Raw genomic sequence first — 23,789 nt, forward strand, 5'->3', positions numbered from 1 at the left:
ACATTCTCTTCTTAGCTGAAATACTTACTCGCTCACAAAGAATTAATTGGAATAAATAAGAAAGAGCAATCTAATGCAAATAGCCAGCAGAAGGAAATACTGGTTCACACAACATACTATTAACTTGTAGAAATCGTTGCCATAGGATGGAGTCAAACGCAAAAGCACGGCAAGCCTCAAAGCACAGATTGAAGAGTATTTCTGAAAGATTCTGAAAGGACTTTAGAAAGGCTATAAAACTCCCTGTTTCAAGATTAAACCGATTAGTAGGGGTAAATAGAAGACAACAAGGGGAGGGGCAGGTTCTCTCCCATCCATAGTCCCTCAAACCCTTTTCGGCAGCATCCACGGCTAGACACCATAAAAGCCAGAATAGAGCCGGACAGACCAGGCACAGAACTGGGAATGGTATTGGTATATTTGTCTTCCCCTGTAAAAATAAAAATTAATAAATGCTTCCAGAATTTATCTTTCAAGGTCTTTCTACCTTCCTGGTGCTTTTTCAATTCAGAAAACAAAAATTATTGACACAAGGAAAGCTGTAAACTCTGCAGCCATAACTTACAGCCAGGTTTGGGGGGGCTTCAGCTTCCCCGCTGCTTTCAGTGTTAATGTCTCAATCTCGTATTAGGAATGTAGTGCAAATGAAAAACTGACACATACCCCAAGATGACATTTAAAAACGAGAAACAAATTATACTGTTATTTGTAAGTATTATTTTCTATATTGACTGTGAAAAATTATTCTGAAAAGCTTTTTATTAGACTTTAACAATCAAAATAACAATTCTAGCTGTCCGTAAGACAGACTTCCCATGAAAGCAGGCACCTTACAGATGTCAAGCACTCAGTTTTTAAAATTTCTTGAGAAGACAGAGTTTTAGTTTTTATTGTAATATTGCCTGGACTTCACAATTTAGCACCATGTCTTCATTTCCTCTGCCTCGCAAACACGCATGGCGGTATTTTGAAAATGTCTGTCTCTAGAAGACCACTGCGGAAGCCTCACAGACAGAGAAAAACACAGAGGGAACAATTGCAAAGATTTATTTAGCGCATTCTGTGCTTGGCACTTAGAAACAGAGTTCCGTGCATAGGGCAAATCTTTATACACCTTTTTCTTCATACATATTTTACATACCATTTTTATTGCCCTCTTTTATATTCATAATATTGAATCCCTCACTAGGCATATAAATACATTTATCTACAACACCTCACAACAAATCTCAATAATATCTGTATTCTGTTACTTGGTATTTGCATTTTCACACAACTTAAATGCATAGCTTGCACCAAGCTACAATTGTTTTCTTACTTTTAAAGGATTTGAAGAAAAAAAAAAAAAAGAGAAGAAAAAAAACAGAAAAGAAAGATGTCAAAAGGCAACGATCTATTTGGTTAAACAGAGATCATGTGTCAGGCGGGAGGCTGGCGAATACTCGACCTCACTGTTACTGAAATGCTAATGGTTTTCTATGGCAACTCTTGCATGCAAGGTGAGGGAGGCCGGCTGCACTTCCGTAGAGCAGAGCTCTCTTTTCTCATCGTTCTTCCCCATGAGCTCAGTCTGGACAGTTTCCTCCCACTGGGTTGAGTGCTATGGGACACACGTTCCTCACAAAGGCTGTCATCCTTTCGGTTTGGGTGCATCGCTTCGGGTCACGCCAACAGGAGCTGAGCCCCCTCTCCCCCATCCATCTTTCCAAAGATCAGTCCCCACTTACGTCTGAGGCTCACTTGTAGGTTAAAACTTTTCTCTCTCTTCTCTCTCTCCCATCTCCGTCTGCAGGCTGGGTGCTGGTAAGCTCGGCCCTCGCAACGAAACCGCTCGTCGGGCAGAGCCATAGTGAAAACGCAGAAACATCTTTGGGAGGAGAAGCTCCAGCCCAGCAGCGCCATTCCTGTGCTACAGCGGGAGAAGGAGCCGAGGGCCACTGGTGCCTTCAGAAATGGGCTGAGCTGCTCCAGCAGTGAGGAATGGTCTGGGAAGGGGGAGGTCTTTAAAGCTACGGGCAGTGCAGCTTCAGAGGACGAAGCCTTGGGAGTCTGCCTTTCTTCGACACCTGGAGGAGACAGCACAGGGGCTCGGCTCCCTCCACACCGAGAGCTCACACAAGCTGAGAGTTAATGCGTAAACGGTATATTCAGCTGCTTCTCTCCAGCTTCTTGTTAAAGTCATGCCCTTCTCTCTGCAATGTCCAGAAAGAGCAGATGCTCCATGCCAGGTCTGGAGGCCCTGGGCTACAACAAGCTGCGAAGGCTGTCAGTCGAGGCTTTCCACAAGGTTCTGTGGCACATACCTAGATGGCTCGTGTTCTTATTTATCATTACGATACTAGTTCCACTATAAGTTTGAAGGCAAAAAGGTACTGGGATGGGTTTACCCCTAGAAATGACGAAGGTCCGGCTGCCTTCGATGCCAAGGAGGGGCACGGCTTGTTAGACCATGTGCACAGACATCTGTGAGGAGGAGCCCTGAACCGCACCGTACTGTCTGTTGTCACAGGCATTGGCCGTCTGCTGGTTGCCGGAGGGAGGGCTGATCATGTGCATCCCGTGATCCATCCCCGTGGAAAGGTATTGCCTCTCTCCGAAGGCCCCACCGGATGGGGAAGAGCAGAGTAAAGTGCTTTGGGAGGTGGTGAGTTTCTCCGGGCTCGCCGCCAGCCTGGGGGAAGCAGGGAAATTGTATCCATAGAGGTTGTAGGGATTGTGCAGGGAGAAGGCGTTGTAGGAGCTCTGCTGCATGTGGCCGCCACCGAACATGTGTGAAGAGGAGGAGGTGGAGGCAGGGTTGCCTGCTTGCATGACATACTGAAACTGGGAGCTGGGGAAGGACCCCAGTTGGCCGCTGTACGCCTCCATCTTGCTGTTGCTGGGCAGGGAGGAAGGAGTCGGCATTCCTGAGATCAAGGATGGAGTCCTCTGAGGCATGAAGGTTTCGGAGGGCTGCGAGGCAGAAGCGGTGCCGCTCTGCAGCCGGTTGTAGCCACCGTCGCTCAGCCCTGGGTAGCTCTGCAAGGCGGCCATGTTGCTTCTGGCACACGGGGGATAATCAGACAGGTTGAGGTTGCAAAGCTGACTCTCCCGGCAGCCAACGTTGAAAGTGTTGGGGGCCAGATGAAAGGCTGGAGGGGAGCAGGATGGAGAAAGAAGGTGAGAGGAAGCGGAGGGCGACGGGGTCCCCGTGCTGGAGGTGGTCGGGGAGGTGCCTGTGCTGCCTCCTGCAAAACAAAACACATGGGAGGATGTTCAGAGCCCGGGACCACATCTGCAAACCGAGACGGTCTCATGAAAAAAAAGCTTAGTTTAATAAAGAAACAAGGGTGGTAAAATAGCCGCTGGAAAACTCAGCCTTTCTTGGCAAGAGCCCTCGATTTATTAATAGCATCCCTTGGTCCTTCCTGATGCTTTTTTGTTATGATTTTGTTTTTCAACGGAGATTTTCTTCCCTTTTAAAATAGGAAAGAGAAGCAAGCGTGCCACAGAGCAATCGAAGGCAGTGGGAAAAGCTGCAAGGAAGCACGGCTCCATCAGTCAGGAGATCTGGCATGTTTATCTAGTCCCGTTTTAACAAAAAAAAAAAAAAAAAGTCTCATCTCCCTCTCCTGGTCTGCAGGAAGGCCACCAGTCAGTGGGCTGCATGGCCCCGCTACAAACATGCTTTATCATCCACTCGGGGGGCTTGTGTCGGGAAGTGGCTGAAAGCATGTTGGACTTCTGCACTGTTCAACAGTGTTTTCGGATGGCTTGTGGTGCAGCGGTGCCGCTTTAAGCCAGAAGTAACACTAAAACGAAGGGACACAGTTTCAAGCTATAGCCTGTTTCACCAAGCAGAGATAGGGCATGTGTCAGGCTTTTCAATCCTGTGCTTTAACTTTTAACTTTATGTTGTATCATGGGTGTTAACAAAATATTGATATATATGCATGTCGGTAGTATCAATGTATTATACATTCTTCATGCTATGAATGATAGAATTGATTATTTTGCACAGCAGAGATGCTCACATGTTCTGACCTGGGAAAACAATACTGCGTAATACTACCAAGAACAGTAACAAACTGAAAGTAAGTGATAGGAAGAAGCTGATGGCACAACTTCGAGCTTGAGAAGATGTTGTTTATAGGCAAGATTCTGAGTTAGAGGAAGCTTGCTTGGTCAACCAGGAAAATCAGTTCTGTGCTTAAGGAAATGCAATTTTCTGGTGTGAAACGTATTTTTTTTGTTTGAATGATTCCCTTTGCATCAGATCCCATTTCTGCATTAGGGAAACTAACACTGAAGACTCTTGTAGAAGGAGCAAAGAGGTGCTGGGGAAAAGATTTGACATGGGGATAAGTAGAACCAGAGGAACTAGGAGGACAACTGGTGAGGCAGCATTTTGGACAGGCTAGAAGATGACAGGTGAGAGGCCAAGGGACTGGAAAAGAAGGCGTTAGAGTGGGCAGCTGAAATTTAACCAAGCCGGAGATTGCACATTGAGGATCAAAAGTAAGGGACAGCTTTCTCTTGCATTGCCTTGTGGAAAAAAAACAGCAGGATTTTGAGACCAGTCTAGGTCTGCTGCAAAATGGGGGAGGAACTGAATGCAGTGCTGCTTGATGAAAAGAGAATAGGTGATGCTAATGGTTAAGAGACGCACTAGAAGGACAGGTTCTGCGTCAGCATATGGTGGTGAGAATGTAAGTAAGATTATACCTCAGCACAGGAAAGACATGGACCTGTTGGAGTAGTTCCAGAGGAGGCCACAAAAATGATCAGAGGGATGGAACACCTCTGCTACGGAGAAAGGCTGAGAGAGTTGGGGTGGTTCAGCCTGGAGAAGAGAAGGCTCCAGGGAGACCTTATTGCTGCCTTTCAGTACTTAAACGGGCCTTAAAAGAAAGATGGGGACAGACTTTTTAGCAGGACCTGTTGCGATAGGACAAGGGGTAATGGTTTTAAACTAAAAGAGGGGAGATTCAGACTAGATATAAGGAAGAAATTTTTTACGATGAGGGTGGTGAAACACTGGCACAGGTTGCCCAGAGAGGTGGTAGATGCCCCGTCCCTGGAACCATTCGAAGTCAGGTTGCACAGGGCTCTGAGCAACCTGACCTAGTTGAAGGTGGCCCTGCTCATGGCAGGGGGGTTGGACTAGATGATCTTTGGAGGCCCCTTCCAACCCAAACTATTCTATGATTCTATGTATGACTCTCTAACACATCTAGGATGAAACGGAATGGGGCGTTAGAGTGAAAATATAACTTTGAGACATTAATAGTATTTGGGATTTTTTAATTTTAAAAAATTTTGAAACAAGAGCCAGAAAAAAAGAAAAACAGCCTTGGGTGAGCACAGCCTTGAGTGGTTGCAGCTGACCCAGGCAGCATCAAGAAAATGCACATTTCTGTGTTGCTAAGTCAAAGCAGCCGTTCCCATTACCAACCATGGGGATGAATGCTTATTGCTAAGCCACTGACTCCTTTTGACTTTCATTCAGAAGCATAAAAGAGAAGCACTGAGTCAAATCTACATTAGCATTAATGAGAAAACGTGAAGTTTCAAAAGGCATCATGGACTTTCTATATTCCCTTCTTGACAACACTGAAATGCTCAAACTTGCTAGTGCACTTTTGCTCCAGAGTTCAAAGACTTTCTGTGTGAATTTCTAATTTAGTGTTTATTGTAAAAGGTACACTTCCCTGGTTCATTTGAAGTCTCTGACAGATAATCTGTGGCTAATTTTGCTGCAGTAAGTTAAGACAGTAGCTCCTCCAGCCTTTCTCCCTGTCTCTCTGTTACAGGTTGTCAATACTGCAGCAGGATCGGCAGAAAGGAACGTCTGCCTCTACACAAGTAGTTTCATTGCAAAGTCTATTTTAGTTGAAATTAGTGATCAAGGTGAGTTTGAACCGAGGTACACAACTACAAACACACATTTCCTGTTAGCCCTGCACTAAAAAGCATAGCCTCTGACAGAGAGGGCAGGCAGACAGCTGAGTTCATAGATCATCACTTTGCTATCAAAGCTCAAAATACAGAGGTCACATAATCACAAAACAAATACAGCACAAAGTGAGATGTATTTAACCCACAGTAGTTCCGCACTTGATTTTTTACACCACATATTTCATGAACAAACTTCAGACGGTGACTTACTTGGCTGACAGTGTCTGGAGAATAAGTAAAAATACATATGTATAGATGTATGAGCATTTAATGATCTGTTTGAAATAAAATACGTAGAATAAATCTATAACTACAATGTCTTCATTTCAGCCTTCCTTTACCCCATAGTTAACCTTTAGAAACTATGCAGGAGAGGAGCACGCACACCAGTTACCTCAAGCATTAGGTTTTAAACATCTGCTAAGGAGTTACCATTGAGTCGTACCCATAGCTGAGGCTTTGTCTCCACAGAGAGTAAGTAGAGATCTCTGATCAGCAATCACAAGGTATTCTTAATGGTTCCAAAACTGAAACACTGAATTGCACATTTCAGTTTACCCCAGAAGAGGGACTAAAGTGATTCTGCTCTGAATTATCCCTATTTGCAGGCCAACAGAAAAACCCTGAAGTGACAACACAGTGATTAGGAAACAAAGTAAAAAAGATTTTTTTCTTTTTCACTGTAACTTTAAAATGATGAGGAGGTGAGAGATCCATCAACGGGAGCAAACGCCAGACCTGACAAGTGTCTTTCAAGCATGCTTTGCTGCAAATGCCAACCATAAGCACAGGACACACCACAATTCTGCTGCAACAGAGCATAATGCAGGAGCCTGAAGTTCCTGATCATTTGCAGAATAATTTTTACGCCTTCAAGTGGAACAGGAAACAAGACAAAGCAAGGCTCATCTCAGCTCACCCTCTTCAGAAGGCAAACAGCTCTACTCCGCTCTGAACGATGTTTCTGATCTGTCTTTGCTGGCAGCACAAAGTACTGGCCAAACACAACCTGGACTTTTGTGAAGTTATAACTTGGACTGTAGTTGTTACAAAGTCAGCCAAATACCCCTAGAGATGGCAGCAAGCCCAGCAAGTATATCCACACCATACTAGAGTCTCAGATACACAGATGTGTATGTCATTTTAATGGAAGGAATGAATACAAACCAATCTAGTTAAACTGATACACAAGGCTGTGTTTAGGTCTGGTTTAAGTCAAATGAAACCACATTTAAGGAAGAACAAAATGAATCTCTCAATAATTCTCCTCTGTTCCTTTTCTCTACTCGCTATTGCCCCGGAAATAATTGCCAACACCAATGGCGTTTACCACGAATGTCACAGTATCTCTCACCTTCACACTTACCGTGATTCCAGAGTGATTAATGACTACTGTGTCCGGTCTTCTGAAGATCGTTTCTGGCCCTGCATACATCAGTCCCAGCTGTTAGCAAGTCACATTTGTATAAAATGCAAGGTTCGTAACTTCAAAACCCCCTCCTTTGTATCTGAACCCTGCCCCACAGGGCAGATGAAAGCGTCCGTCCTCACAGTGTCCTGCCGTTATGTCTCGGGCTTAGCCAAGCCCTGGTGCCATTCTGAAAGGAGCCTGCTCTCTGTCTGGGCAAACAAGTGATAACTAAGTTGACCTTATCAAAGGGACAGGAGCATTTCCAAAGGGGGGGAGTGGAAAATGATCTGGTGCAAGAAAGGTCAAAAACTACAAACTGGACCAAGAAGTAAGAAATCATTGGTAACGAGGGGAGGTGGGAAAAAGAAGAATGAAATCATGGTGGAAGGCAGGGAAACCCTGTGGAGAGGGTGGAGTGCAAAGGCAAATCTTCTTCCTCACGTCAGCGTTCTCTCTTGTGAACACCATATAGAAATGGTGGCTGTGCACCAGTGTCAAATACCTGCCCACGAGGAATAGGGAAGAAACTACAGCTTCTCATCTGGATACAAACAAGAACGGCCATTAAAACTTCATCTCAAGTAGCTTATGACTGGTCACCTGTGACCTTCTGAGCCTTGGTAACGGTTCTGTCTATCTATATGTTCCCAATAGACTCTTGCTTTTGCTTTTACCTAGACTGAGCTTGTGTTAAGGACAATTTCAGAGTAAACTGCAAGTCCAAACATACCCAGTCCACAGGTATGATGTGCCTTAAAATGAGGGGCTGGAGTATTCTTGAAGTATTCAGCACGCCAGGGTGTCTGAAAGGCAAAGGGGACCTCTTCTACACAGGGTAGGTCACGTAGAGAACTTCTAACACCGCAGTGTAGGTGGAAAACACATCCGCCAGCAGCCAGTGTTAGCCAAGGGAGCTTTCTGGCAACCGGGAGATGGAGGGAGAGCATCAATGCCAAGGGAGCCTGAAGCAATTTTGCATGGAAAAATTTCTGGGATCTCTCTTACGAATGACACCACACTAGTCAGTTGACCCACACCTTATCCCAGCCTCCTTTATCTGAAAGATGTACATAGATCACACTTTGGACTCTACTGCAGCGTACTCTCCTTGCTAATATTTCCAGGCATCGGTTGCTACCATCACCTGCAGTGCCTCTGTAGAAGCCTCTCCGTCCTTGAAGTCCTTGCTTAGTGCAGAGGAGGAGAGCAAGCGCAAGCTGAAGCTGCGGTCTGCACAAGATATCCGAACATGAGGGCCATGCCCTGTGCAATGGTAGAGTCTCATCAGACAGCTACAGGTCAGAGCTTTAAAGTAGTTTGGGCAACTTGATCGCTGCCATTATCTGACCACATCAGCAGGCTCCAGCTTTTGGTGCGGTTGGGCTCGGGCAATGACAACCTGGTATTCACCACCTTGTTAAGAACAGATGTGGCTGAGGGTCCTCAGAGCTTGTGCCCTGACTTTCCAACAAGGATGGGAACCGCAAGGTGATTTGTCTTAAGATTTTACATTTTGATGTGTCAGTCAGGACAAAGTTATTATTATATGAAGAAGCAAACGCTTCTTCAACAGCTCAGCCCACTTCCACCTGCAAGCTAGTTTAGCTTATCACAGCCGCAGATATGGGCTGCAGGTTCAGCACGGCCAACCTATAGCTCAGAGGCTGTACTCAGCCCAGAAGGACAGTGTCCAGCCCACAGCCTCGGCCCAGCCATCTTCTCCCACCTTTGGATGTGAGCAGGACCTAGCCCGAAGAGCAGATGCTTGGGAGCGATCGGTGCACAGCCTTGCTGATCCGTCTCCTGGAGGAGCCACAGCCCCTCTTCTGACACACACCCAACAGGTCAGCATCTCCACCGTGGGATAGGCATGTGTCCGAGCACCTGAGGGTGCGGGAAAGAGGGGCTGTGGCCACTAGTCATTCACCTGGCTCGCGGCTCTCCTCCTGGCACTTTGCTTGAGCTAATAAGCCCTCCTGAGAGGCAGTTTATATTCACTTGGGCACAGAGCCATGCTAATGCAGCTCTCCAGCTTTCCAAATGGAGCTGGCTGGGAGCTGGCATGTCTGTGGCCAGCGTGGAGCACAGACAGAGGAGCCTGTCCATGCAGATGTACTCTAAGTCACTCCTGAAAGCTCTGATTTTTGTGAAGGCTCTACAGACATGTACACATATGTAAGGGGATTTCCTAAAGCATGGGAGAGACCAACCCTTCCCGGTTTTTTGCAACGTTCTACCCTTGGACACAACAGTAAGTAAAAGTGATGGCATGCATGCAGGAAAACAAATTTGAACAAAAAGGTAAAATCCCTTTCCTGTTCTGTGCACTCGCACATGCATGCACCCTAAGTAAGGTTTATGAAACTTACTCCCTGTCTTCCGAGTTACTGTACCTCTGGATGCAGAACAAAAATGAAGTACTTGCCCAAAGGTGGAAATCTGAGATGATTATGAGGGAAGGTTTGTGCAGATTGTCAGGTGATCTGACTGATGGATTGTGAGGCCAGAGGGTGCCACTGTAATCATCTAATCTCATGGCCTTTAAAAGCCAGGCATAGCACAAACCTGGATTCATTCCTGCTTCAAGCAGCACATGCCCAGTCCTGCTCGATGCCTACTTGCATCTCCAGGCATCTAAATGCCACAAAATCAGGTGTCGCTCCTGCTTTCACGTATCATGACAACTTTTGTCTTGCAAGTATAACTGCCAGCACAAGGTCTCTCTTCCCATTCCTAGTTTTCCAAAACTCAAACTTACAACCTTCAGAAGGACTGAAAGATTCTTCATCACATCATTCCTGCGCCACCGCTACCCCTCTGATTCCTTTCTTCGCCACCTCGGAAAACTAAACAGCTTTGATGCCTCTTCCTAGTCCTCTCACCAAGCAAGGGCAGGGACACCTGGTCTGTGACGTGCTGGACTCTTTCTTCATTCTTTCCCTGTTTCTAGGAATGAAAACTTCCCTCTTTCATGGGAATGAGAGCCATTTCTGTCTTCACAGAGTGTAGCTGCCTGTTTTCTCTCTAGAGCCCTTGGCCAATTATCAAATTATGAATCCGCTGGTAAAATCTTTAAAAGGCCCAAATGAGAGCTGAAATCTACCGCATGCCAAGTTGCTGGGTTGGTAGGGGAAACATAAAGAGTGCTTTGTAGTTCTTTGAGATACAGCTCACAGAGCACAAAAAAGATGGTTACAGATTTAAGGGGGGAAAGTATGAATGGTACGGTACAAAAGTGAGAAACGAAAGGAAATTTTATTTCAGATTAGTAAATTATAGCGAGGATCTTCTTTATAAGTTTGCCTCAAATTACAAGAATCACTGGAATTAATGGTAAACCTAACAACTCACAATAACACTTCCCTTTAGCTCTTACAGATTTCTGCCACACAGACTGAGCAGTCAGAAAGTTAGAGATAAAACTTGCTTCAATCATCCTCCAAGATAGAATATTTTCAATCTCTAATGGTAAAAAACAACCCTTTTTCTAAGATGGACAAAAAGTACAATTCAGGACATCTGATTTCCATTCCTGCCTATATCCAGAGCACCAAGAGAGCTTTCCCAAAAGTGAGAGACGACATCACCTTCCCAGTCCCCCGAGACTGTCATTAATGTGGTGGGTGTTGGTCTCTTCTCCCATGTAACTAGTGATAGAATGAGAGGAAATGGCCTCAAGTGGTGTCAGGGGAGGTTCAGGCTGGATATTAGGAAAAAATTCTTTACTGACAGAGTGGTGAAGCACTGGAAGAGGCTGCCCAGGGAGGTGGTGGATTCACCATCACTGGAGGTGTTCAAGGAACGTGTGGATGTGGCACTGTGGGACATGGTTTAGTGGGCATGGTGGGGTTGGGTTGATGGTTGGACTTGATGATCTTACAGGTCTTTTCCAACCTTAGTGATTCTGTGGTTCTGTGATACACGGTTTTCTCATTTAAACACACGGTATTCTTGGGCCAACTCCACAACGTGACTTTCTGTCTTGTGTGCAGGCGGTTGTAACGCGGCGTACACAAGACTTTTGTGAGCTGTACATCAGCTCCTACAGAAATGTCTCCTGTTCCCCTTCATCAAGTACAGACAGATCAACTCAACTCAGGCTTGGAGGATGATGAGCAGCCCACTTCAGTGGAGAAAACTGCTCATCAGTGGTAATTATGCACTGTCCCTCACATTTACAACCATCACCTGGGCACAGACATTGACAAGGGGGTCGTGTAATGAAAGCTACCCCAGGAGATGACACTGAATGAAAACAGGATGCAGAAAAGGACTCCGTGTGGCACAAATCCTTCAGAAAGTCGCAACAGAAACTGCTGCAACTTTGCAGCTGAGACTACCTGAAATTGTGGCGGTTTCTTTGACGGTGACAAAAGCAAACTGAATTGCAAACCTCTCCTGCCATTCTTGATGGAGTCTGCTTTGGGCCAACACAGGCCCTGGAAGCTCCAGCATATTAAATGATTAAAAAAATACAATAAACAACTACAAAACCTGAGAAGCACTGTGGTTCAAAATTTCTGAAGTGAGGAAAAATGTCTCAGTATTGTGGCAAACTCAAAGCACACGCCACTTTCTACTTGTGACAAAAGAATGTGCCTCTCTGAGGAAATTGTGCAAATCTTCAAAGTATAATTGCCCCCCTCCATTCACTCATGTGAAATCTGATCACCACCCATGAGATAACAGAGATTTTAGGCTTCAGTATTTAGACTTCGGCGTAAACCCTCCCTGGAGTAACAGAGTGCTTCAGGCTCCTTTCAGGTCGTCAGGGAGCGGCACAGACTTTGACTCTCAGCCCCTTGTGTCACATCTGGGAGGGTGTTTTAGCTTTTCACCGTGAAAGATGAGACCTTGAAGCACCAGAAACACCCCTTCCCTAAAGAAAAACTGTCTGCAGCTCTACCAAGAAGAAGCTGCAACAGTTTGTTCCCTGTTGCTTCGTTTAGATGAGGCAATCTACTAGCCATTTGAAGTATGCAGCAGAAACCAGCTCTTGATCCCAATAACTCTGGCAACAACTGCTCTGTTTCCAATCTCCTCTTCAAGGTCAAAAGAATCAAGAAGATAATTGAGACCAAACCCAAATATCTGACCTCTGCCAACAGCCTAGACCATTCACAATTGATTTCGAAAGGAAAGCAGTGTCCAGATTATCCTGGTGGCATGGCTGAGAGAACTGATGGCTGCCGTCGGGAGGCAAGTGGCCAAGCAGATGTATTCATAGGTTGTTCAGCCTCCTTTGACATCAGCAGCTCCGCTCTTTTGGGAGACGCTATTTTGGGGATCTGGGATCTCAGATAAAGTCAAAAGGATGTTAACAGTTACTTGCTTCTTTCTGCCTCACGGTGCCTCTGATGCCGCCAGATGAAGTTCTGGAGGGCTCAGTCTTCCCTCCACTTGACACCAATACACATTTGTGCATTCATGATACTGTTTTCAGATGGGTGCAATCAGGGCAGCTCTCTGAGCACCACACCCGACACAGAGAAGAGTATGCCAAAGAAGAAATGAGTAACCAGCAGTACAGAAAAACTTTGGCAAGACAGAGGTGATGCCTGCCCGAAAGGGTAATGTTTACAGTCAGGGAAGCTGGAAAAGCAGCAACACCTCAGCTCAGAGTATCTGTCTCCCATCTGCTGATATATCATACAGCCTTAGGGTCTGTCTGGACTCATCGCTACTACAAGAAAACATTGTTCCTTTCCAGCAGTAAATGAGCAGATTGAACCTCTTCCACACAGAGGAGAGGGAGCCTTTTGTGCGTATCCTTGCCAACACAAGACTGCAGTGTTACGATGTTCCCTCTCAGAGGAAGACGGTAGAAGCTGTACTCAATCGCCAGTTTGCACACGCACATGCTCTAGAGATAGCAGCATATCTGCTCCCACCAGAGATACCTGCTGATACCAGAGATAGCAACAGTTGTCTTACCAGCGAGGAGCACACCCCTCTTTGCTTCCAGTACTGTTTTAGACAAGCTTCAAGCTTTTGATGCTAATCTCAACAACCATTAACAAAGATTTTACAGACTCCCTAATAGGTGGCCTTTCTATGTCAGGACTCCAGTGCAAGATCAATGGAGATGCTCAAATTGATGGAGAACGGGTTGAATCTACTGAAAGTAATTGGTAGAGTCCTCAGCAAAGGCACTTATTAAAGCGAAAAAAAAAAACATTTGAAAGGAAAGCTGCCTTGAGAACTCACCAGTCAAAGCTAAGATGTTTGACTCTGGTGGACTTGGTGCGCTCGTATCGAAACCGTAATTTAATGGTGAAGTAAAAATGTATGTGCCGCAAACCTGCCGATACATCACATCTTGTGACTCTCATACTGGTCCTGAAATTCTGCTTGGGAGGCAATTCTTTTTACCAGCTGCCATGGTACCTTCGATTTACTTCTTGCATAAGTCATCAGCTTTTGTAGGAAGGATCAGATACTGATCACTATTCTAGCATTGTCACAGTGCCTTTCTAGTCTCTATGTCCTGGCAAAACTTACAGTCACTGATAGCAATCTGCTCATCTCAATATCCTGTGGGAAACTGTAAATCACATAGGAGCCAGCAATGGCTCTTTTTACTCTTGGAAAGTGACACAATCCAGAGTTACTGGAACTCTTATTTTCTTTTTCCTCATCTCTTTTTTTTTTTTATGTTCCCTGTTAAAACCAAGAAACTGAGCCACATATTTTTAATAATGAGAATCTGGATGAGGTTCAATCTAAATTTTGAAAATATATTCCAATTAAAGACTTTAATAGATTCTTGGCTTTCCCCACATCTCATTGCCATGTGCATTCAATAATCCCAAGCCCCCTTTTTCCCTAGTAATAAGTAGACTGCAGAGCGGGTGACATCATTCTCCAGAAGGTCAGCCTCTCCTGGACTGCCGTTTTCTGAACATTTTTTGCAAAGTTTTTGTTCGAGGGGACTTTCCTTTTTTCAAACTGGCTGCAGATCTGCTGTGATTGTGTCAAACATGGCGCTTGCCCTTGTAAAGCTGCAATGACTTTTGGACTGCGTGCTGCAAAAGGGAGGTCAGAGAATTTCACTGACAGAAACGGCATGTTCTTCCCCTTGGTAGGGCAATACGGTGACCACTCAGGTCACAGACCTGCCGAGACTTACTGAAGCGCTTTACTTCAACGCCAACACGTGCAAATAAAGCTCGTGGACTGCTAGAGTCAGTCGCACCAGGCATCTGTGTGACTGGTCGTGATATCAGGCTCTCCCGCTTGTGTGGCAGCTGAAACCTATCACTGTGTAGATTAGAGAGTTATTTAATCCCTGTATGAAACAGCTGCATCCAGCGCGCCGAGTATCGATTCGGTGTGTCACTGTGGCCCTTGCTCAACATACAGCTTGGGCCAAACAAATGAGCAAAGCACTAGGATTCATGTTGAATGGGAGAAAGGATAATGTGGAAAAAATTAGAATACCTTTAGATAATTATATCATGTGGATGCATCTGGAATACTCGGTGCAGACTTGTTTTTAAAGAAAAGATTAAGGACCTGGAAAACTTCCCACTTGAAGAGAAAAGAAATGACTGGCGCTATTCACTGTGAGAAGCACAGAAGAGGGACAAAAAAACCTGTAAAAAAATTAATTGTATGAAGAAGGTGGAGGAGGGGGAACTTCTGTTCTCCTTATCTTGTAACATCCCACAAAAAGGGATGAACATTCAGTCACTGCAGAAAAATCAGAGCCACCGTAACGAAGCATATTCCACACAATTGTGTCATAAAAACATGGAAATCGCAGTCACAAGAGTCTATCGAGGATGGGCGACACAAAGCTACCATGTATTCTTCTCTCTGCAAGATTGTATAGGCTGTAAAGATTCAGTACTTGATCTTCTTTTCGATTAACTATGCAAACTGAGCTTTCATTCTCAAACACCTTCTCCAGCCAGCAAATCATTCTACTTTTTTTTGTCCTGAATCCTCTTCAATCTCTTTCCACCCTTTAAAAATACGTACAGTAGAAGACTATATTGTAACGTCAGTTTGCAGCTAGGAAATTGTCTCCCCACTGCTTACCACTATTTTTTTTCTACACTGCATGTGCAGTGGCTTATCCACTGAGACCTCCAAGTTCTTGCCAGCGCCAACGCTTTCCAGCACACTCAGTAGGTATGTACGTCCTATGTTTTGTTCCCAGACACATGATATTGTATCCGGCTGAACTGAAAGCCACACTTTGTTTGAATGCATGCAGGTTACCAAGCAATCTCTATTGCTCTTCATACCTTTGTCCCCATCATTACTGACCCCTCTGCAGTCTTTATGAGACCTGTAGCTTTTAAAAACTGCATTGTTTCATTCAGTTCTCGACAAGTTAGTACTGGAACCAGTCTCTGCAGAGCAACACTGGGACTGTTCTTACTGGATGGTGTTTTCATGTTTATCACATCAGCTTTGAGATCAGTCAGCTACTCATTTCTTAATACACGCTAATGCTAACTTTTCCAAGCTGGCACATGTGGCAATAAGTTAAATGCTCTCCAAAAATCCATCACATCTATACAGTTATTTCTATCAGTGAAATCTCTAACTTCATCAAATAATTCAGTTGGGTTTGTTTGACAAAACTGTTTTGGAAAGGCAGATAACACTTTGATTTCATGAAAAAATTACCAAGTGACAGAAGAACAGCTAAGAATCCATAGCAATCCATAGCACAGAAAAATCTAGCTGGAAAGCAGCGAAGGCACCATATTAATACTGAAGTCACAAGCTTCTGCCCCAAAAAGCATCATTTTTTCTACCACAGTAAGGGGGATTCATCTCCAGAAAAAACAAGGCTGAATTCCACAGTTCCTACAGGGGATCTGCTCCAGCACTTCATTAGACTTCATATAACTGGAGCCTATAGCTTTTTTCCTATCCACCACAGACAGCATTTTATTTCAGTACTATTATGTACTCTCTCCCTCCTCGCCAGGCTGAACAACCATAACTCGCTCCTCATCGATGTTTCTTCCTAGGCATGTGGCCGCTTTTGCTGCTCTTACCTTGTCTCTCTGCAGTAAGTATGCACTCCTCTTAAGCTGCAGTGGACACATCTAGTCCCAAAAGTCTCCTGTAGCCCCAGTGCAGTTTCCCAACTAACCATTCAAGGGATAAAATGGAGGCTTGCAATTCCTCAAAGGTTTATTCAGAAACGCCACATATTCACCCAGCTTTAGAGACAACAGCAGACTAGAATTAAAGTGTCTGTTTATTAAAATAATACCCTGAAAGCTTCTAATTCATAAATATGCAGGGGTATGAGATAACAGCATGCAGCTTAGAGCACTGAACCTTCAGGTGGGAGAGAGGAGTAGAGTCCCAGGCAAGTCTCTTTCGTGAAAAGACTGGCTAAGGCTCAGAGGGTCTGAGGTGCAATAGCTTATCCTGAAGTCAACTGTTAAACACCAGTGATTTACTCACCTGTCACACAGTTCATGTGCTGGAAAGCAAGGAGATGAAGAGGTATGGGCACTGTACATCCTGGTCATCTTAGGTTTGGAGGGAAGAATCACATGTGGCTTAAAGCCACCTCAGCATTTCTTGCTCTTTCTGCCAGCAATTCCAAGGCCTCCAGACTAGAATATTTGTGCTGGCCCTTGGGGGCTGTCCCAGCAGCCAGAAATTAAAATAGAGTGTGTTTGTACCTTGGCTTTGCACCTATCACTGAGAGCAGGGGTCAGCTTGTTGCAGCAACCACGGGAGAGATGAGCACTATGATGGAGGGAATATTTCTGATTTATTATCTTGGGGTTGTTTCACATGGCTAAATGCAGAGCTCGAGAGCACTGTTTCGTAGCGAGTTTGAAGTTTTGCAAGGGACCTGTGGACACAACTTTAGTTAAGGGCTGCCCTAAACCTAGTGGTCTGTGGTGCAGTGGTGGTGGTCTGCACAGAGCCGGCTGGTCACAGGGTACTGGCTTGCTTCCTGGTTTTTCAGCTGCCAAACTATATTAAAACAAGCTAAAAATACATTAAATATTTTCCTTTCCTAATATTACCTTACCACGTAAGCAATAGCTGGACTTGCCACTAGGACGTTATCTGATAACCAGCGCAGAAGAGGGGAGGTTTGCGAACCCAAATAGGGGGCGAGACAGAGGAGGGAGGCTGCTTCAGCGACCGTGACCAAGAGCAAAGGCTGTTATGTTTCTATTTAAGTGGGTGATGAAAACGTTTCTGAATCCCTGTTTTAACCCACCTCCAACCACACGCCTCGCTGCAAGTGCTCCTCAACACATGCCCCTGAGCTTGTGCAAAACCTCTCCTGCCCTGTGCTGGGCAGCCCTGGCAGGCATTGCTGCTGCCCTCCCTCTGGAGGAGCCCATGCCATCCCCAGGTGGTTTTGAGGTCTGGAGGGAAGTTTTGGGGTGATGCCAAGCTCAAATGTGAGAGGCTGAAGAGTCTCTTACACCAGGCATGCATTTGGTTTTGACGTGACAGGTGTCACATTTGAGCATGGCTTTGGATTGTTTCTTTTCTTGCATTTATATTGGAATAAAAAAAAGCACCAGGTTGCCCTGATACCTCTCCTCCCAGTGATCACTGTGTTTTTAACTAGAAATAGCTGCAGTGAAGTGAATGGGGAAGTCCTATCAGTGCAAAGAAAAAAAAAAGAATGGTAACAGAGCCTGAAACTGGAGATGAAAGCCCTACTTAACAAACGAGAGATGTAAAGGGCAGAAGCTATGAAAAGACACAGCATGAACAAGCGGAAAACACTTGGCCTACCCAATAATTCTTCCCAGCCTCGTACTAACAGAAACGCTCTCCAGCAAGGCCCCCAGCTTTTGAAAGCGCGGCAGCATGACATTGGGGGGAGGCACATTTGTGGTCTCCTAAAGCTTCCAGAGGACACATGCCCCTTCCCCTTGCGCTGCCATGCAAACAGCAAACTCTAACTGTAAATGGAGAACAACGTGTCTGACGTGCTGGAGTGTTTCCTCGGGCTCTTAACTCAACAACTCATGCCGTGTACTTGGGCTGGTTCTCCCAACCCTGCACTCTTTCCTGGTCCTCCTTCTAGCTCTTAGGTGCACTGGGGACACCAGGGAGATGAAGTGGTTGGACTGTACCTCATGAGGCATGGCCTGTCCACCATTTCCATCTATCCTCTCTGCTCAGTGTCCTTTCACAGCAGTCAACAGCTCAACGAGGTGCATGAAGCAACCCCTCCGCCCGCCAGACGCACAGCAGAGTGCATTGCTGCTCTTACACCCTCTTCTCCTGCTCTTTCTACAGCTCTTTGCATGCCCTTTGTACGCTCACCTTGCTGCTTCTGCATGGTAGTGAAGTCTTCGAAGGTGAGGGTGCGCACGGGGGGCCTCCAGAAGGCATAGGTCTCCATAATGGCCTCCAGCCCCGTCCTGTGCAATGAAAATAAAACAAGGAGAGAAGAAGAATGTCAGTTAGCTGGCAAGGGTATCAGTGCCAGGGGAAGAGGGCTCCGACTTCACTTGACAGGCTGCCAGTGGCCACCAAAAGGTCACCTTGGCATCTGTGAATTCCTCAAGCGAGCCTTCCCGCACAGGTGCTAGCCACTAGAGTAAAATGGATTTCAAAAGCTCCTAACAGTCTTCCAGCACCTTTTTCTCTTTTTTAACAAGGATCCCAAACTTTCTGTCTGCTTTGCAGGGGACACGTGACCGTCAGCTCCTCAAGGCATGCTTTACCGTGGAGCGGGCTTCCACACTTTGTGGATGCAAGCTGTGATGCAAACAAGGGAGGTCTGGGATTCAACCTTCCTAGTCAGAGAGATTTTGTGAATTGCCTTTCCCTGCCACCTCCTAGTTCTGGACACTGCTTCGAAGTGCTACGGGAAGCCGTCCAAAAAGGAATCTCCTTGGTTTTGGACTTCAACTAGAAATGCGTAAGAGGATTGCAAAAGACCAGTGGCATCTCTGCTTTGGGTCTCTGTCTCACTGCAAAGACTGTACCAAAGAGAAAAAGCCAAAAATCAAGTGAGAACTTTTCCTCTTGAAGGGCTGGGGTCTCAGGTTTGTTCTTATTCTCACCGCAGAATGCTAGCTCTGCTGAAAGTCTCTAACGCCACAGGCTCAGTGAGGACATATGCTCATTATCAGGGAAAGACCCCCAAGTTCTTTGCAAGACAACCCCCTGGGGTTTCTTACCAGGAAAGGCTCTCCTCTGTGGAAGCTGCACATTGCTTGGTTCCCCATTCCTCACCTTCCCCTGCCTCATTTCCAGCAGTAGGTTATAGCCCTCGCACTGACCGAACATGACTAGGGATGCTTCATCAAACGCAAGAACATATCCCCTTTCAATGCAAAAGGCTCTAACATCCCCAGAGTCTCTCATCAGACGTTGAGCTGATACTGGAGCTGCCTTTTGCTTCTGAAAATGTCTTCCTGCACGTGCCTCCACTCACTCAGTTAACTTTCCAAAGTCTCCCCGGAAGCTCGGATGCTTTAAATACATTGGAGTTGGCAAACCAAACTCTGTATTTTAAGAGGAGGTTTAGAAGAGAGGTTGTTGCATGGTGTTTATTAGCTGCTAAGCTGTTAGAAGTAGAAACAGAAGACATCTCTGCATAGCAGTCTCACACTAGCGCTGAGCACATTACAACAGAACTATTTGGTTAATACAGTGGCCTCTGCCAGCTCGTGGAGCTCAGAGACAACAAGGCAGCACAGAATGTGAACCCTTCTGCTAAGCTGGGCTCTGTGTGCAAAAGCAGCTCGTCGACTACCGGTACCACCCCCAGGATTTCCTCCGCTCCCTGTGTGAGAAAGCCACACATGTTCAGACTCCATCCACTTCTCGACACACACAGCTGGGAAGAGAACAGTGCCTTTTTGCAGCCTCATGAAACGATCCCCAGCCCAAACACTGAGGGAGAGGACCTTCTGCTACCATATATCCTGGGGGCATAAAATGCCCTGAGCAAGTCGCAATGCAACAAGACCTACGGTTGAAAGGACCTGCCTCGATGATTAAAACCAAGTAATACATCCAGAAATGCAGACTGAAAGTTCCAGCTGTGCTAATCCAGCTGCCACAAGGATCGTGCGGGGAAGTAGGGAGGCCAGCTCACTAAAACTAGTGTTCACACCGCCTGGCTCAGTCATTAGATCCCTGGGCACATAACCCCACTCTGCACCAGCATCCAACTTCCAGCTCTGCTCTCATGACTCCGTCCCAGTAAAATCCAACCCCTACACGGAGGTGGCTCAGGGAAGCAGTAAAGGCAGGTTAAAGCTATTACCCCCACCTCTGCCTGGAGCTTGCATCATTCTCAGCTCAGCTTGACTCACAGTTCAAAGTTTCTAGCTCTCCGTCTACCACTTTCCCCTGTATCAAGACAGTTCTCACAAGTACCGTGTAATTTGTACTTCTAAAAGAAAAGGAAAAAAGAGAATATAGAGAGATAATAAAAAGAAGAAATAAAAGAGTAAATCAGGAGTAACAGACTGCTTTCAGGGGTTGGACTCCACTGTGCCTGTGAGTCCACAGAGGGTAAAAGGCAGCAAAACTGCAAAGCTGCTCTATTCCTGCCCTGTATGCCAGGGAAAGGAGGGATGCCACCAGGGACCCACCTCCTCCTGCTCCAGGGGAGCAGGGCTAGAACAGCCCCTTCGCTGTGGACACGGCTCCTGTCACCCTCCCCTTTCCACACTGCAACTGCTGGCAGCAACACTGTGGCTTTACAGATTGCCGTGTAATGCTCCAGGCAGCACTGCAGCCACCGGTACCTGAAGAATGGATGCCAACCTCCACAGTTGGCTTGAAGCCACCTCTTTCCCCTTCCTTCTCCAAATGAGACTCCTTTACTCCCCCAGAGGTGTGCACATGTTGAACATGCATTATGAAACACCCTCCCAAAGTATGTGGATGACAGAGCTCAAAGTTATGTCCAGTTCTTCTTTACACAAATTTAGGTCCCTGTATACCAGACCATCCTTTTTCTCCTGGTTTGGTTTGTTTTGTTTTTTTAATCTTTGTGCAGAACAAATGTTACAGGTCTTTCTGAAATAGTATCTAAGCAGAACACATCCTTACTGAACTTTCAGGTTCTTCCATGCATCAGACAAGATCCATGAGACAGCAGCCTGTTGTGCTGACCTGCTAGGCACCTACCACCCCACGTATGGAGTACTGCAGAAAACCAACGTGCAGCCATTGCAAAACAGCATGGGCCAGAATGCACGCCACCTTTGCGTGACTGATTTTACAACTTTACTAACCTTTCAATATATTTTTTTTTCTTCTTCCTGTGATGTATTCTTATTTTTGTAAAAAAATGGTGGGGTGAGGGGGTGGGAACCAAGAAACTCCATTGTTGTCAACTCTAACAACCCTCTCTCCCATAGCAGTTTATGACATTAGTGTGGTACCGAGGTATCCAGAACTACATCAGTGACCTCCACCACAGGACAGAAAGGTAATGCTCTCCTAGTCAGCAGAAATAGGAGCACTATTCTCTGTGTGTTCGAGCCCCAACAGGGAAAACAAACCCCACCTGGCCAATGAAGAGACATTTTGGGACAGCAATAAATGCTGACAAAACAAGAATTGTTTTCAGCATTTCTGAAATCTCAGCAACTTCTTTTGGGCTTTGGTGAGGGCTGCTGGTACCAAGTGTGCTGAACGTTATCCATGTGGCATCCACTTTCTCTTCCAAAGAACTGCACCGAAAAATTGACTTCAAACTGTCTATCAGGCCATAAACCCTCCCCTCTCACACCATCTTTATGAAGGAAGTAAAAAAAGTATCAGAAGAGGACTCACTGCCAGCTTTATTTTAATAAGGTCAGTCCTTTAAAAGGTATCCAAAATTCGCTCTCTCTTTTTCATTCATTTTTTTATTTTTAGTGCTATAAAGTTTTAATAATAGGCAATAAATGAAACCGTTCCATTGTCTGAAAAATGAAAAAAGATGTACGAGCTATCTGTGCACCTCCATAATCCATCCCATATGGCCGACCTTGCCATTCCCGCTGCACGCAGGATTCAGGTCATCGTTTCATTGTTCAGTGGGGAAGCCAAACTATTGGCTCCAAGCGCCCTCCTGGCTCTCTTACCCTAGACAAAAGCTCAAAGAGCATCTCCAACACAAACAACTTTTATCCACCTCAGCTGCCCACATCTGAAAGGAAAGTGCCGTTGTTTGCCTTCAGCTTAGGTTTTTTTCTTCCCTCACCCTGCTGGGTTTCCTGACTGTTGTCCCTGCTGGCTTCCTCCCGGATAAGGAGCTCCCGCAAGCATCCCACCGTCAAATGAACTTTACTCAGTCTCCAAATATAGGTTCTGTGGCATTAAACCTGCCGCCTTACTACCCAAATATTTGGCTAACTGAGCTCCATATGTCAAAAGTCTGGTTCTCAATCTCTTGAAGTTCAGGAAAGCGACCAAAACCTGCCCCGTACGTACATTACGTAGGTATCCTTTCACCACCAGGACCAGTTCTCGTTTCACTTTTACAGATGCTTCACGTGCAAAGAGGGACCAAAACTCATGTAGGGGGAAACTCTAATAAGCGGGAACTCAGATACAGCCTTCTAACACAGGTTAATTCCCTAATCCATCAAGGCTCACGGCTACATTGCTGAACACCATTAGCGAGCATGGTTTGAGTGCTCAGAGACTGCAAAACAACATCTGGCTGCTGAGCTGTTTGCATCCTTCCCTCTGAAATACCTCGCTGTTCCTTCTCCCAGCACAAGGACTGAGGCAGTCAGCTGTGAAGGGAGGCAACCATGCAAACAACTGAAGGAGATCCAAGACGGGATCTGTGAAAAGATCGCTCCCCCAGATGGGTACGGGCAGTTCCGTCATGATGGGGTGTCTCAGAGCAGCAGGTTTTTAGCAGTCTCTTGTACTAATGAAGGGAGACCACAATCATAAGGAACCATACGGGAAGGCTGTGAGCTGACAGAATTGAAAGATTTGGAAGGGAAGCTAGTTTTAAAAACAACAGTCAATCCCATAATTTCTGCAGCAGGCAACAACAGTGAAACCACACCAGAATAAGAAATAAGTGAAGGAAAAACATCCCTCTCCATTTCATATAAAAGCCTCAACACAAAGCAGAAAGGAAATGTCCAAGGGAAGAAGTGGTCTAAGAATTCCTCTTCTCCCACCATGCTCTATTTTTTCCAGTGTTTTTTTTTCCTCCATCATTTGCTGGCAAACTCTAACCATGGCTCTGATTCAGTATCCTGATGTCGGTGGGCTATGATGCCCTGGAGCAGCCTCAGACACTCTGTGGCCCCTGGTGCTGCCACACTTTGGTTTTTTTTCTTTTAAGACCTTATACAGAAAACCTCTTGGACATACACTACACTTTCCTGCTTCACAAACGGCCCCTTTTTCAAATTACCCTGTTTCTTTTTCAAAGGAGGTCTACATTTTCAGTGGGACGTTCTCCGGCTACAGCCTGATGGCCGTAGCTGACCGAAGTTGTTGTGAG

At 45.7% G+C, this 23,789-nt stretch overlaps 1 protein-coding gene across 1 annotated transcript in view; it reads right to left on the reverse strand.

Annotated features, from left to right (window-relative positions):
- Positions 1 to 2,442: 2,442 nt before the first annotated feature.
- TBX15 (T-box transcription factor 15) overlaps positions 2,443 to 23,789 on the reverse strand; it is a 98,564-nt gene continuing 77,217 nt past the window's right edge. The window contains exons 7-8 of the mRNA XM_059823051.1: positions 18,629 to 18,726; positions 2,443 to 3,227 (exon numbers count right to left, since the gene is read on the reverse strand). Of these exons, the coding sequence (XP_059679034.1) occupies positions 2,443 to 3,227; positions 18,629 to 18,726 (883 nt within the window). The remainder of the gene's footprint in view (positions 3,228 to 18,628; positions 18,727 to 23,789) is intronic.

The sequence above is a fragment of the Gavia stellata genome, chromosome 1 (assembly GCF_030936135.1).
Source record: "Gavia stellata isolate bGavSte3 chromosome 1, bGavSte3.hap2, whole genome shotgun sequence".
NCBI classification, from domain to species: domain Eukaryota; kingdom Metazoa; phylum Chordata; class Aves; order Gaviiformes; family Gaviidae; genus Gavia; species Gavia stellata.